Source organism: Rhinopithecus roxellana, chromosome 4 (assembly GCF_007565055.1).
Source record: "Rhinopithecus roxellana isolate Shanxi Qingling chromosome 4, ASM756505v1, whole genome shotgun sequence".
Classification (NCBI taxonomy): Eukaryota; Metazoa; Chordata; class Mammalia; order Primates; family Cercopithecidae; genus Rhinopithecus; species Rhinopithecus roxellana.
Genome location: NC_044552.1, coordinates 118,174,482 through 118,189,290, shown reverse-complemented (window position 1 = coordinate 118,189,290; position 14,809 = coordinate 118,174,482). Strand labels below are relative to the sequence as shown.

Below are 14,809 nucleotides of genomic sequence, written 5' to 3'. Positions count from 1 at the left end.
AAATGTAAAATATTATTAAATTCAAAAAGCTGTATACTGAAGTATACAGCTTTTGACAATCAAGAAACATCATAAGAACTGGACAGTCCATAAACTAAGAGAAGACATTTGAAACACATGTAACTTACAAGAGAGAATTAAACTAGAAAAACTAAATATTATCTACAAAATAATTTTCAAAAGCAAGCAATTTAATAAAAAATGAGACAAAATTAAGAACAGGCTTTTAAAAAAGGGCAAATGCAAATTAAAAGAGCAATCAGATGCTCTTGCCAGCAAAAACTTAAAAGTCTAACAATAGCAGAAGGACAACGATGTGCCAGTCTAGTTAATGGGAAACGGACTTGTATATAGACGAATCTCAAAGCCTCTCAAAATCTAAATGGGTAGTGAAAAAAGGGGAAAAATGAAGAATGATTCACATATAAAATATAAAACTAGGAAAAAAGTATTTTTAGGGAATCGTACATATGTAACTATTTTCAGAAATGCAACGGAATAAGCAATATAAAAATCATCATAACGGTGAATGGAAGGAAGGAGATGCTTTTAGAGAGGACTTTCTAGAAGGCTTCAAAAATATTGGTTTTTTTTTCTTAAGCTCTGTAGTGAGTACCTGGGCATTTTTCATTCTTCTTCTTTAAGATATGCATATGAGATATACTCATATGTATATTTCCGAATTAAAATGGGCGTTAAAAGTATTTTTAAGGAGAGCTCTTATAAAACGGTTCACATCAGCAAGTTCTAGCTTGAATAAGGATTTCCTGTTACTATGCAAGCAAATAAAAGCATTTTCTTGTTTTCTGAAGCGAATGTAAGACGGAAACCTTCAGTTGTAATCCTATTTCAAAAGTTCTTGTTCTTTACATTTGACTTATCAATTATTTCTAGTATTTCAGTACAGATGTGACTTTATAGAATACATTCGCAAATTAAAAACGCCATCTGCATCTGCCTACCTTGGGTTTCCAAGTAAAGTTCTGTTTTTCAAAAAATCAAAACAGTTCCTCAACTTAGAAAGTTTGAAAACCAGTATACTCGGGTTACAAGCAACTTGTGAATGTTTCACATAAAAACAAACAAAAATGTGTCCTCTGTAATACAGTTACAGCCGCCCAACTGAGCCTCAGAAGACCGTTTTTAAGGGCAGTGAGTTCTACTTGCAGAAATAGGACGGGAGTGCATCTACACGTCTTTCCCCTCTTACAGAAAGCCCCGAAAGGCAGTCTTCTCTTCCGCGCCGCTCCCGCCCTAGGCCTCTTAGACCGGCTACTGGAGGCTCCGGGAGACCCCCCCCCCAGCCCCGCCCGCTGCGTGACCCCGCCCCTGCCCGTCCCGCCCCTGAAAGCTCCCGGAACGCTCTGCGCGCGCCTTCGGGGAGGAAGGGCTGCCTGGGCTCGCGGCGCGGCGCGGCTGCAGTCTGCTCTCTGTTCGGGGTCTCAACCTCTCCTCTGGCCGAGTCCCCGCAGGAAGCGGATTACCGGACGCTGGTGAGTAGCTGCAGGATTCGGACCCCGTGGAGGCGGCGGCGGTGGCGGCAGGGGCACGAGGTCCACCGCGGACGCCTGCGCTCTCGCCCGCCAACCAATCTGGTGGCGGCTTTCCTCCTGGCGTCCTTTGACCCGGCGCGCCTCTGGCAGGCAGCTGGTGGCGCCGAGCGGCGAGTCTGTAGCCCCCAGGCCCCCCATTAACCTACGCTGTCACTCTTACGCCTGTATTAGTCTGCGTTAGTTCTACTGCCTTTTACACTGCTTTATCCCCACCCCACCGGCCTCGTCGCCGCCTCCTCTTTGAAACGGAACCTCCTGTCGCCTCGGTTTTTCCTCGTCTCCCTAGACAAGTTGGAAATTTCGGGACGGATGAAAGCCTTTTTCAGCACCTTCTCTTGTTCCCCAAGACTGCCTCTGAGCCTTGAGCCGACCAGGAGGGTGGAAGGACCGAGGCCTGCTGGGCTCAGGGTGCAGCGGAAAGGTTGCTGTCGCCTGTTTCAGCGCCTCTGGACATCGGGAGGAGACCGCCGGATGGCCAGGCCGCTGGAGATGGTTTTTCAGTTCACCTGTTAACGTGTTTGGCACTGTCATCTTAGACTCTTACCCTTTGCTGAGTCTGGGGATACAACAATGCTGGATTAGTGTTTTTGGTGTTCCTTTTTCCAAAGAAGCAACTTGAAGTACAGGCAGTTGTAACTGTTTGGTTTTGTTGTTGCAAGACCCTACGGATAAGTGTTAAACATGAAAATGTGGAAGTGCTATAAAACAACAAGGGGGGGGATAATGTTGATTATGAACTTGAAAATAAGAAAAATGGGACTGAAATAGGCTCTTCACGTTAAAGTATTGGGGCAGTAGTTTGAAAAAATATATAAAGTAAAACCTAGATATTGGTGATACTGTGTCACGTTGTTTGCAAATCACTTTCATGACAATACATCTATTTCAGGTGTATCACACCTGAAAAAAGCAAGAGTGCTGTGAATTTGTGGATTTCCAGGCTCAATGCAAAAAAACACCCCCCAAAACAAAAAATCACAACAATGGAAACACCATTTCCAGAGCTGTTGCTGTTATTTGTGTGATGAATAGTGAATGTATGATCAGAAAATAGAATAAGCTGTCTTTAGTTTTAAGTTTGGGCTACAGTTTATGGAGTAAGTAACAGTTAATCATTGTTTATTAAGTACATAATCCTTAATTGAAAACATAACCATATAGCAGCAGCTTTCATCTTATGTCACAAAAATAACTGTGGTGTATCCTCTAAATTTGATTTATCTAATACCTTGAAGGAAGGCAGAATAGCATAGACAAGAACTTGAGTTCTTGAGCCAGACTTGATCTGCTCCTTGCTAGGTGATTAACCTTAGATTGGTTGCTTGGCCATTTGCTGACCGAAAGATTTTTGAAAAAGTTACCAGCTGCTCAGTTTCATCATCTGTAAAATGAAGTTAAAAGAAATTCTACTTCATAGGTTGTTGTGAAGATTAGAAAGGAAGAATGAATCTAAACCTAACTGAATTTCTGTTAACCAGAGGGTACAAGTGTTTACAATAAAACTGACCTGGGCAAGGATTGATTTGGAAACTGATTTTGAAAGTTCCAGATGTGTCTTCTACTATTGAGTTATATTTATCTCCGGTGGCTTCATACAAAATAAAATTAGAAGAAAACAATATATATTTTTTAAAAAGCACCAAAAATCTGTGTGATTTAATTTAGTTAATAATAATTAAAAGGGGCAGTCTTTTTGGATTTTCTGAGTTGCATGATAAAAGCAAATAATTTTTGAAGTAGTAATTCATACCACCCTGCTTCTCAATCTCTTGGGGTCTCTTAGCTAGCTGGATATGTCCAATAATTTTTTATTAGACATCACTAAGCTTCAAGTCAGCATTTTAAAGAATTAAAAGCACAAAACTCAAAAAATAGAAGCTATAGGTTCAAAAGAACCTATTGTGTATGAGTAATGTAAACAGCCTTTTGAGGAGAAAACAAATTTTCAGTAGCCAATACTTTGAGTAGGTCCCTGATTTGGAAACATATATCTGCAATTAACTTGTAATTTTTTTTCCTATGGTGACTTATAAAACTTTTCTTTTATTGAAGCTAAATTAGTTCCTCCACCCCTTTCGTGCAAGATCAGATATTTTAGGCATCTCAAGGGTCGTTGTGGTTTTGCCGTGTTGAAGATGATTTTTTTTCATTAAATTGGATTTTTAAAATTATTGGATCTTTTATGATTCTTTATAATATGTTCAGTATACACTGTAAACTTATCAGGTGTGTATATGGTCAGTAGTCTATATATACACACAGCCTATATATACATATATACACACACATATATACACACACATATATATACTGCCAAAATACCAATGAAACACTAAAGAGCCAGAAATTAACTTTTTTTAAGCTGAACACTTAACACTATGTGAAAGATATGTTATACTCTACTAGAATGTGAAGATAAAGACTCTTTCTGAAACTTAAAGAGCAATCTAGTAGGGAGTATAAATATAAATGCACAGCATGATATAATACATAAGAAATGACGATTTAAAAAGTAAATACTGTTAACAGTGAAATATATGGGGAGTTGAGGAGTAAGTACTTTCCACTGTGGAATCAGGAGAGGTGTCAAGAAGAGGCAGCATTTCAACGTTGACTTGAAGGTGACTGGTATTTCAGTAGTTGGTCATACAGAGAATAGGCACTTAGAATAAAATGTGTTCTATTTTAATTGCTTCCCAGACACCCATCTTTAATCATCATCATAAACAATTGCTCATATTTATTTAGTCTTATACTAAGCCACATGATTCTGAGAGTTTTACAATTTTTTTTTTTTTTTTTTTTTTTTTTTTTTTTTTTTTTTTTTGAGACGGAGTCTCGCTCTGTCACCCAGGCTGGAGTGCTGTGGCCAGATCTCAGCTCACTGCAAGCTCCGCCTCCCGGGTTCACGCCATTCTCCTGCCTCAGCCTCCCGGGTAGCTGGGACTACAGGCGCCGCCACGTCGCCCGGCTAGTTTTTTGTAGTTTTTAGTAGAGACGGGGTTTCACTGTGTTAGCCAGGATGGTCTCGATCTCCTGACCTCGTGATCCGCCCGTCTCGGCCTCCCAAAGTGCTGGGATTACAGGCTTGAGCCACCGCGCCCGGCCTGAGTTTTACAATATTAACTAATTTCATCCTCACAAAAATCCTATGAGTGAAGTAATAGCTCATTTTATAGGTGAGGAAAGGAACTCAGAAAGATCAGGTCAGTTTTGTAGGTCAGATCACTAAAAAATGGCATAGCTGGAATTTGAACTCAGGCATTTGAACTACAGAGCTCACATTTTAAATCTCAGTGCCCATCTGTGTTTATTTAGGTTGAGATGACTTAATTGAGATTTGAAGGTTGAGCCAGAGCCAGTAGGTATCTCTTAAAATTGAACTTGTGTGTCATCTATAATGATGTGATAAACACACATTTTAATTGAATGAATGAAGTAATGTAAAATGAGAAGACAGGGATCAGCTTAAGAAATTACGTTTATAGGCGAGAGAGGGAGAGAGAGAAAAAAAAAAACAGCTTCCATAAATGGACATTTTATGCTTTGTATTCATGTGTAGATCTAGAAAATGAACCTAAGAAATTTTTTTAAATTTCCTTTTTTTCCTGTATTTCTTCACTTTTCATTTATTTATAAATTCATTAGTGTTTACTGTTTGATAAAATATTACTGTTTCAAATTGTCTTGCATGATTCACAGGACAGTTTTATCAGTAGGCAAAACAGATACCTTCTTTTTTTTTTTTTTTTTTTTGAGACGGAGTCTCGCTCTGTGGCCCAGGCTGGAGTGCAGTGGCGGGATCTCAGCTCACTGCAAGCTCCGCCTCCCGGGTTTATGCCATTCTCCTGCCTCAGCCTCCCGAGTAGCTGGGACTACAATCGCCCGCCACCTCGCCCGGCTAGTTTTTTATATTTTTTAGTAGAGACGGGGTTTCACCGGGTTAGCCAGGATGGTCTCGATCTCCTGACCTTGTGATCCGCCTGTCTCGGCCTCCCAAAGTGCTGGGATTACAGGCTTGAGCCACCGCGCCCGGCCAGATACCTTCTTTTTAAAGAAAAAGCTAAATGACTTACCCAGGATCACACAACTAAGCGTGACTGATTTGAATTTACATCTTCAGTTTTATTGTATGTCTTGATCTTTCATGCATCTCGCCATTCAGCTGAAGTCAACATTTCAAAAATCAATGCCTCACTAATTTCTAAATCTGTTAGTTATTTCTCCTGTCTCTGTAACTCTTCCAACATTCATTACCATTGTTTTTTTCCTTATAGAATACCTATCCAGACTGTTTCCTTAGGAAGTGTTATGTTCTACTTATAGAAAATAGTAAGAAAATCACTGTTGTATCACCCAGACATAAGTATTTTACATGTTTAAGTATATTTCCTTCTGTGTGTATCTTCAATACAGTTGATATAATATTATATCATAATAGTTGATATGATATTACATCCAAAATATTATTTTTGCTTCATGTCTCATCAAAATTCTCCCTTTCTTTAATCAAAGGGAAATATTTGTTGTGATGTCAATAATTTGAAAATTTCAGACAACAAATTACAGTGGCATGCCAAAATGGTTGTATCATCCTTTTATACCTATTAGTGCAACAGGACTGCCACAACTCACATGTAGAAATTTCACTTCCTAGAGTCATGGAGTTGAGGGTTTAAAAGACCTTATGACTTAGCCCTTTCCAGAAATAAGCAGGTATGTTAACAGCTCACATCCTTCAGTTTACTGCTGGGATAAATAGCACAAACTATTTCTGTATACTTTTCCTGCACATTCACCAAATGGTAATATTTTACCACATTTGCTTAACATTATACACACTCTCACACACACACACGCACACACGCCCTTACTTACTATATGTTGCATTGTATGTAAGCATACATTATATATAGTGTATGTATGTGGTGTGCATATATGTATGAATATATGTGTATTTATGTGTATGTGTATGTGTGTATCCTCTCTTTAATATATTGTCTGATGTTTCCTTGTGATTAGATCTGGCTTATTTTTTTTTTTTTTTTTTTTTTTTTTTTTTTTTTTTTTTGAGATGAAGTCTCGCTCTGTTGCCCAGGCTGGAATGCAGTGGCGCGATCTCTGCTCACTGCCAACTCTGCCTGGCCCGGCCCAGTGACTCATGCCTGTAATCCCAGTTCTTTGGGAGGCGGAGGCGGGCGGATCATGAGGTCAGGAGATTGAGACCATCCTGGCTAACACTGTGAAACCCCGTCTCTACTAAAAAACATACAAAAAAATTAGCCGGGCATGGTGGCTGATGCCTGTAGTTCTAGCTACTCGGGAGGCTGAGGCAGGATCTGGATTAATTTTTAACAGGAATGTCACAGCAGTGATTCTGTGTTTTTCTCAGTACAGCTTCTCTGGAGACTAATGGTCATACTTATTTATTCAAAATTAAATGATAATGTCAATTTTGATCACTAGTTTAAATTGGTGTTTTGGTAGGTTTTCCACTGTTATTATGTCCCCATTTGTAATTAATTAGATACCTTCTGGAGGAACGTTTTACCAGTATGTATATAGTTATTAAAACAAAATCTCCAGACTTGTCTACCTATTCCTTTACTGAAAGTTCATTTACATAGCTTTTTATTAGAGAGGGAGGGAACTGATGTGATGGAATGCAGGGATGTGGAAGAGTTAGGATACCAGGTAAAGTGTCAGAAAAGATGTAGTAATTAATATTGTTTCCCAAGAGTTTTATGAATTTAAATACATTTAATTACATATATAATCATACATATTTATATTATATGTAAATATATGACGTGTCCACATATAACAAAATGCATAATATGTAAATACACGTATATATACATGCATGTGTACACATACACATACGCATGTTTATGTAGCTGCATGCCTTGATATATATGCATGGTATAGGTATCATATACAGTATACATATATACACATATATAATGTATATATGTACACACACCATATTTGCTTAAAGTTTGAAACTGACAAAATACAATTAACTTTAGGCAGATATGCTTGTGTGGTGGGAAAACTATAAAGAAAGAAGAGGTGTAATAGAAAACACAAAAGTCAAGCAGTTGCCCTTAGGCAGGGAGAAGGGCAGGACTGGTGATTCACAGGAAGCACAAGAAGTAGAAAAGAGCTTTTAAGCTGGCAGATTTCTTTTTGAATGTTTGCTTTATATGTTTTAAACTAGACATATGTCTTAAACTAGACATATGTCCTAAGCTAGACATATGTCTTTTATACTATTCTTTTATATTGTTCTTTATATTATTCACTATTCACAATTAAACAGGATTGACCTTAAGATTTTAGCTGTTAAATAAATACACTTGGTTACTTTGTTTCTTAAATACACGTAGAATAGAAGCAGCAGTTTGTAGGAAGTTTCACTTGTCTGTCTTTTCTATTGGAGTTAGTCTATTCTAACTTAATTCTCTAGAATAACAGCACCATGATGTATCATAGAACTCATATTTTGTAAAGCAATCAGTGTCAGCATTGTGCCAAATAACTTTCTAATAAGAAATTTGTATATAAAAAGACTTGAATACTTCATTCGTATGATGTATATGTACCTATATACATATACTCATACATATATATACACACACAACAATAGTGTCTTTTCTTAATTAGCCAAGAAGCACTGCATTAATATATGTCCATAAACATACTTACTAAAACAAAAACACATATACCATTTACTAAAACAAAAGCACATATACCATTTCAGAAGTTATAAATTACTTTTTATAACCTCTGTTCAGTAAGATTTGCAGAGTCATAAATTAATTTTATTTTTGGAGACGATTTCTTGCTCTGTCACCCATGCTGGAGTGTGGTGGCACAGTCATGGCTCACTGCAGCCTTGACTTCCTGGGCTCAAGCAATCCACCCCTCTCAGGCTCATGAGTAGCTGGGGAAATATAGGCACACACCGCCATGCCCAGCCAATTTTTAAAAAAAACTTTGTGGGGATCAAGTCTCCCTGTGGTTGTCCAGGCTGGTCTCCAACTCCTGAACTCAAGTGATTCTCCTGCCTCAGCCTCCCAAAGTGCTGGGATTACAGGCATGAGCCACCATGCCCAGCCTACTGAATTTTTTTTTTAAATTGGGAATATCTTGTGATTATTCTTTTTTTCTCTACTGTCATTTAAAAATTTTTGTCCGATTCTATTTCACTTCAAAATGTTATTCCAAATTTGTAATTTTTGCCTTTTATGAAATTGTTATCTTAGTTAAAAAAGTTTTGGAAAATCTGTTTAATGACTGGGATTTTTATATACTCATAAGTATTTCCTTTTTATTAACTATGATTTGTAAATGTTACACCTAGATTTAGAAAATTTTGGTTCAGGCGAGGGGTGTGGTGATGCATACCTGTAATCCCAGTAATGTGGGAGGCTCAGACAGGAGGATTGCTTGAACCCAAGAGTTCAAGACCAGCCTGGTCAACATAGACCTGGTCTCTACAATAAATAAATAAATGATTTTTAAAAATAAAATTTTAGTTCATATACATAGAATGTTCCCTTCCTACATTCAGTATACATATAATCTGTTCAAGTAATGAAAAGCATACTTTAATTTCATAAATACAATTTCCTAAAGGTTCGTCTGACTAAATGTAACTGGCATGTACATGGTGATATAGCCAAATGAATATTGCCATTCTAGCCATAGACCCTTACTGTAGACATTTATACATGATGATATAATTAATATCTTCACTTTCTTAATTTCACCAATATATGATGAAATCAGTATTAATCAATGTAATGAAATTTATGGATTTTAGTTTTCATGTTGAATACATTGGAAAATAATGTTGATAACACTAATTATCTTTTTTTAATAAATTGCAGCAAAACACTTACGATTTTGGAGTTTAAAGTATGTCATCATGGCAAAGTTTCGGAGAAGGACTTGCATCATTTTGGCACTTTTTATTCTGTTTATTTTCTCTCTGATGATGGGTTTAAAAATGCTGAGACCAAATACAGCTACTTTTGGAGCTCCTTTTGGACTTGACCTTCTTCCAGAAGTTCATCAACGAACTATTCATTTGGGGAAAAGTTTTGATTTCCGAAAGAGTGACAGAATCAACAGTGAAACAAATACCAAGAATTTAAAAAGTGTTGAAATCACTATGAAACCTTCCAAAGCCCCTGAACTTAACTTGGAAGAACTACCACCTCTGAATAATTATCTACATGTATTTTATTACAGTTGGTATGGAAATCCACAATTCGATGGTAAATATATACATTGGAATCATCCAGTGTTGGAGCACTGGGACCCTAGAATAGCCAAGAATTATCCACAAGGGAGACACAACCCTCCAGATGACATTGGCTCCAGCTTTTATCCTGAATTGGGAAGTTACAGTTCTCGGGATCCTTCTGTTATAGAAACTCACATGAGACAAATGCGCTCAGCTTCAATTGGTAATTATTCTGTATATATATATGTGTGTGTTTGTGTCTGCATATAGGCATATAAATAATTTTTTGTGTAACTTTAAATTACTAGTCAATTTTCACATTATTATTATATTGTTAAGCTCATACCTCCAAATTAAACTGTATGTATGATTTTAAACATCCAGGAAACCACCTTTTAACACTGCCCTTGGTGTATATTGTTTAATTTTTAAATTTTGGAGCATTTCTAGATATATTGTTGATTTCTAATTTAATTCACTTTCTCAATTGTATTAAATTATGATTTTCATAAAATACAATGAATTTCCCACTTTAAGTTTACAGCTTATTGATATTACTCAAAAGTATATACCTGTTTGAATACCACCCCAATCAAGAAGTAAAATATTTCTATAGCCCAAAACGTTTCATCATAATTCCTTTATGCAGGCCCACCTTCTCCCCTACCACTGAAAACTGTATACTTATCAGCTGGATCTAATTTCTATGAGATCTGATTTCTATCAGACCTGATTTCTATCACTGGAAAATAGTTGTGAGTGTTCTCTTACTTTGTGAAAATAGAATCATTCAGCATTTATATGTATGTCTTTTGCTCAGCACAGTATTTTGAAATGTACTTAACTATATCAATAGCTTCATCTTTTTTTTTTTTTTTTTTTTGAGACGGAGACTCGCTCTGTCGCCCAAGCTGGAGTGCAGTGGCGCAATCTCGGCTCACTGCAAGCTCCGCTTCCCGGATTCACGCCATTCTCCTGCCTCAGCCTCCTGAGTAGCTGGGACTACAGGCACCCGCCACAGCGCCCGGCTAATTTTTTGTTTTTTTGTTTTTTGTTTTTTGCTTTTTTTGAGACGGAGTCTCGCTCTGTCGCCCAGGCTGGAGTGCAGTGGCCGGATCTCAGCTCACTGCAAGCTCCGCCTCCCGGGTTCACGCCATTCTCCCGCCTCAGCCTCCCGAGTAGCTGGGACTACAGGCGCCCGCCACCTCGCCCTAGGGCTAGTTTTTTGTATTTTTAATAGAGACGGGGTTTCACCGTGGTCTCGATCTCTTGACCTTGTGATCCGCCCTCCTCAGCCTCCCAAAGTGCTGGGATTACAGGCGTGAGCCAACATGCCCTGCCAGCTTCATCATTTTTATTGATGAGAAATATTCTATTATTTGATTTTGGCAAATTTGCTTTTATATTCACCTGTTGATAGGTGTTTGGGCTGTTTCAAATTTTAGGCATGTAGCACGTAATTCGGTCTTGCTTTTCTGTTTCTTAAAGTTATTCTGACAGTCTTTTCTTTCTTAATGTCTATTTATGTTTAATGTAATAATAAAACATGATTTTAAATCTGCCATTTTTCTGTTTATTTTCCATTTGTTCCACATGTCTGTGTTTCTTTTTTCCCTCTTTTTCTTCTCTTACATATGCGTATTATTCTATTTTATGTTTTCTTCTGGCTTATTTTATTCATTTGTTTTATTTATTTTATAACTGTACCTTTTTACAACACGCCCCTTTAACTTAACTGATTCTTATTGTTGTTCCCAGCTCTTTTCACCTTTCTCTTCCATTTCCTTCTGGCACTCCAATTACATATATTTAGATAGAGTCATATTGTCTCACAGGTGAATTATAGAAAAAATATAACTTGGTGCCTGAAAATTCTTCAGTTTGTTAATATGGTCTTTGTAAAACCTTCCAGTTTCAGTTTCATTTATCTTTTTAGTGCCCCTACCAGTAGAGCTAGAAGAGGAAATTGGGTATTCTTACATTTTTCTAGCTCTACATAAAGGCATGAATTCACCATGGAGCTGATATGTATTTAGAGAAACACAAGAATCTTTAATGAACAAAACACTGTAGAATTCTATGAATCTATATCAGATATGTGCAAGATGAGTTGTTTTCCTTATATGGACTTTTTTCAAGTATTTATAAAATTTAACTTTATAGTATACTTAGAGCTTTAGTTTCTATGTTCTATATGTATTACAACATAAAATAGGCTAGGTCAGTTAAGACAGCATTGACCTGTGTGTGGTCAATATGTATATGTGTGTGTCTGTCTCTGTTTACTAATTTGCTTTTGGGAGGAGAATCTTTTCAAATGATTTTTTTTCTATTTTTTACAAAAAAGTTGTATCACATTTAAGTCTTTATTATTGTTTGAAGACTGTCTTGATATGGCTAAAAACTAGGCTAGATTGACAGAGACAATGGTTGTTCTTTAAAGTTTTAATTTTCCTTTGCAATTTGAATAGTATACAATGAGGGTTTTTTCCCCTCCATTATAAATATAACTATTATGTTAATACATATTTATAATACATAAACATATATAAATATTATTTATAGTAAATATAAATTTTAGATGTAAATAATATATGTGTTACACTATGTTTGGTATAGTTTGTGATCAGGAAGAAAAGTTTCAATTAACATTTTTGTGCCTATCATATTTATAAAGACCTTTTTCCCTGTATAGTATTTTACTATTGTATCATGTATATGAACATTAATTATTTCTAAACATTGACAGTCACACAGTCATTTCGATTTTAAATGTTGACAGCTTCACTACTGATGTAAATATTTTACTTTTTGATGGATTTTCTCCTAGACAAAATAAAAAAAAACTTGATAATAAAAGTGACATAATCAATTCGTAAATAAATAAATAAATAATTTCTTAATGAGTTAAATATTGAATCATACTCATTGTTACCAGGCAGAAAAATTTGACTGTTGGAATACTGACTCAAAACCCTACTTTAATCCATGGAGCTGGCATGCTGACTCTGGCATTCTTGGAATTGAATAAGATAGTAAATGAAGGCGATTTAAATTGTTGTATGGTTGACTGTGCTTTGACTACATATTTAACATTCATATTTTTCCTTTGATATAAATGGCCTTCTTTTTATCTTAAATTGAATTGCTGTGTGAAGTAATTATATTGTTATATCGCAGAGTACAAGTTGGTTGATTTTCTGCTTTTACAATTAGAAGTGTAGTGTGTATAAATCTTAATGGCTCAACCCTTCATTGAAAAGAATGATAAAATTAAAATGAACTATTAATGTTATGTTTAAAATCCAATTATTCTATATAATGTTTTAGATATATTATAATAGCCTATGATAGATTTGTATCCTTTTCAAGTCTTTTAAGTAAAATATTACGTATCATGGATACTATCCTCTTGTATTGCTGTATTACAACTCTAAAAGTACCAGATGAATGCCTTCTTATTTTTATACAGTTTACTAAAACCTTAGTAGATGAGTCAGAAAATGGTCCCCAAGATGTCCACATCCTAATTCCCACAATCTGTGAATATATTATTTTATGTGGCAGAAGGGAATTAGGGTTGCAGGTGCAAAAGGTTGCTAATCATCTGAACTTGAGATGGCATTATCCTTCATTATTTGGGTACAGCTAATCTAGTCACATAAGTCCTTATAAATAGAAGAAGAAGAGGGAAAAGAGAGTCAGAGCGATGCACTGAGAGACTTGATCCCCTGTTGCTCTCTTTGAAGACAGAACAAGAAGTTCATGAGCCAAGGAATGTGGTAGCCTCTACAAGCTTGAATGGCAAGGAAAGGGATTCTTTCCTAGAGCCTCCAGAAAGGAACGTCATCCAGTCTAATACCTGGCCTCATCTTGGCATATTACGACCCATGTCAACACTCCTGACATGCAGAGCTGTAAGATAATAAATTTACGTTGTTTTAAGCAACTAGATTTGTGAGAATTTGTTATGGCAAAATAGAGAACTACATTTAGCAAAACATAATATACTCTATGACTTTAAAATTATCTTCCCATTGTTTCAGTTTAGCACTAAATATTTATTGACTTTCCATGATGTTCCAAGCTTGTGCTAGATTCTAGGGACATAAAGATGAGCAAGTCACATTCCCCAGGTGTTCCTTTGTTTTCATCATTGTTGCTTTAAAAACACTAGATGGATTTCAACATTAGAATATTTCCTGAAAGTATGACATACTTGTTTTAGTAAAGTTACAATTCTTATTTCTGCATCTCCTGCCTTAAAAATTTTGTACATAAAAGTAGAAGTCACAATGAGATGAGTTAGATGCATAAAGTTTAAATGTACATAATAACGTCTAATATTATGTCATAAATTTTCCTTTTATACCTATTTACATTAAAGTTTATATTTATAACTGTAGAGTGGTGATGTTCCACAAAGCTTTCATATTGCTATAAATGCCCAACCTTTGGTTTCATTGATTTTCTCTGGAAAAGCATGTGTATTCTGCTGTTGTTGAATGAAGCATAAGTGTGAGATGGTTCAAGTTCTTCCTAGTATTACTCAGGTCTTCTCTATCCTTGAAGATTTTCTTTCTACTTGTTCTATTAATTACTGGTAAATGGATATTGAAGAGTGCAAACAAATTTGTGAATATATCTATTTCTGTCTTCAGATCTGTCAGTTTTTTCTTCATATGTTGTGGAGATCTTTTGTTAGGTGCATTAAACATTTAGGATTGTTATGATTTTTGGATAATTGAGTACTTTCTTACTATGTAATATTCCCATTTATTTCTGGTAATATTATTTGTTCTGAAGGCTACTTTAACATTAATATAACTGTTTAGTTTTCCTTGATCAGTGTTTGCTGGGTATATCTTTTTCCATTCTTTTATTTTAACTTGTCTATGTTTTTATACTTAAAGTGGTTTTCTTGTACATCACATATGGTTGAGTCCTCATTTTTTTTAATACAACATGAAAATTATATTTTTAAATGGGTGTCATTAGACTA

General features: G+C 35.9%; 1 protein-coding gene across 3 annotated transcripts in view; it reads left to right on the top strand.

The window, feature by feature from the left end:
- Nucleotides 1-1,349: 1,349 nt before the first annotated feature.
- The window catches only part of MANEA (mannosidase endo-alpha), a 32,847-nt gene continuing 19,387 nt past the window's right edge, over nucleotides 1,350-14,809 (top strand). The window contains exons 1-2 of one of the 3 annotated variants that reach the window (XM_010370929.2): nucleotides 1,350-1,493; nucleotides 9,449-10,030. In XM_010370929.2, coding sequence (XP_010369231.1) covers nucleotides 9,487-10,030 — 544 coding nt within the window. In that variant the 5' untranslated portion in view covers nucleotides 1,350-1,493; nucleotides 9,449-9,486. Of the gene's footprint in view, nucleotides 1,494-9,448; nucleotides 10,031-13,606; nucleotides 13,725-14,809 lie in introns of those variants that run through there. The other 2 variants (XM_030929432.1, XM_030929433.1) reach the window with 2 other exon arrangements.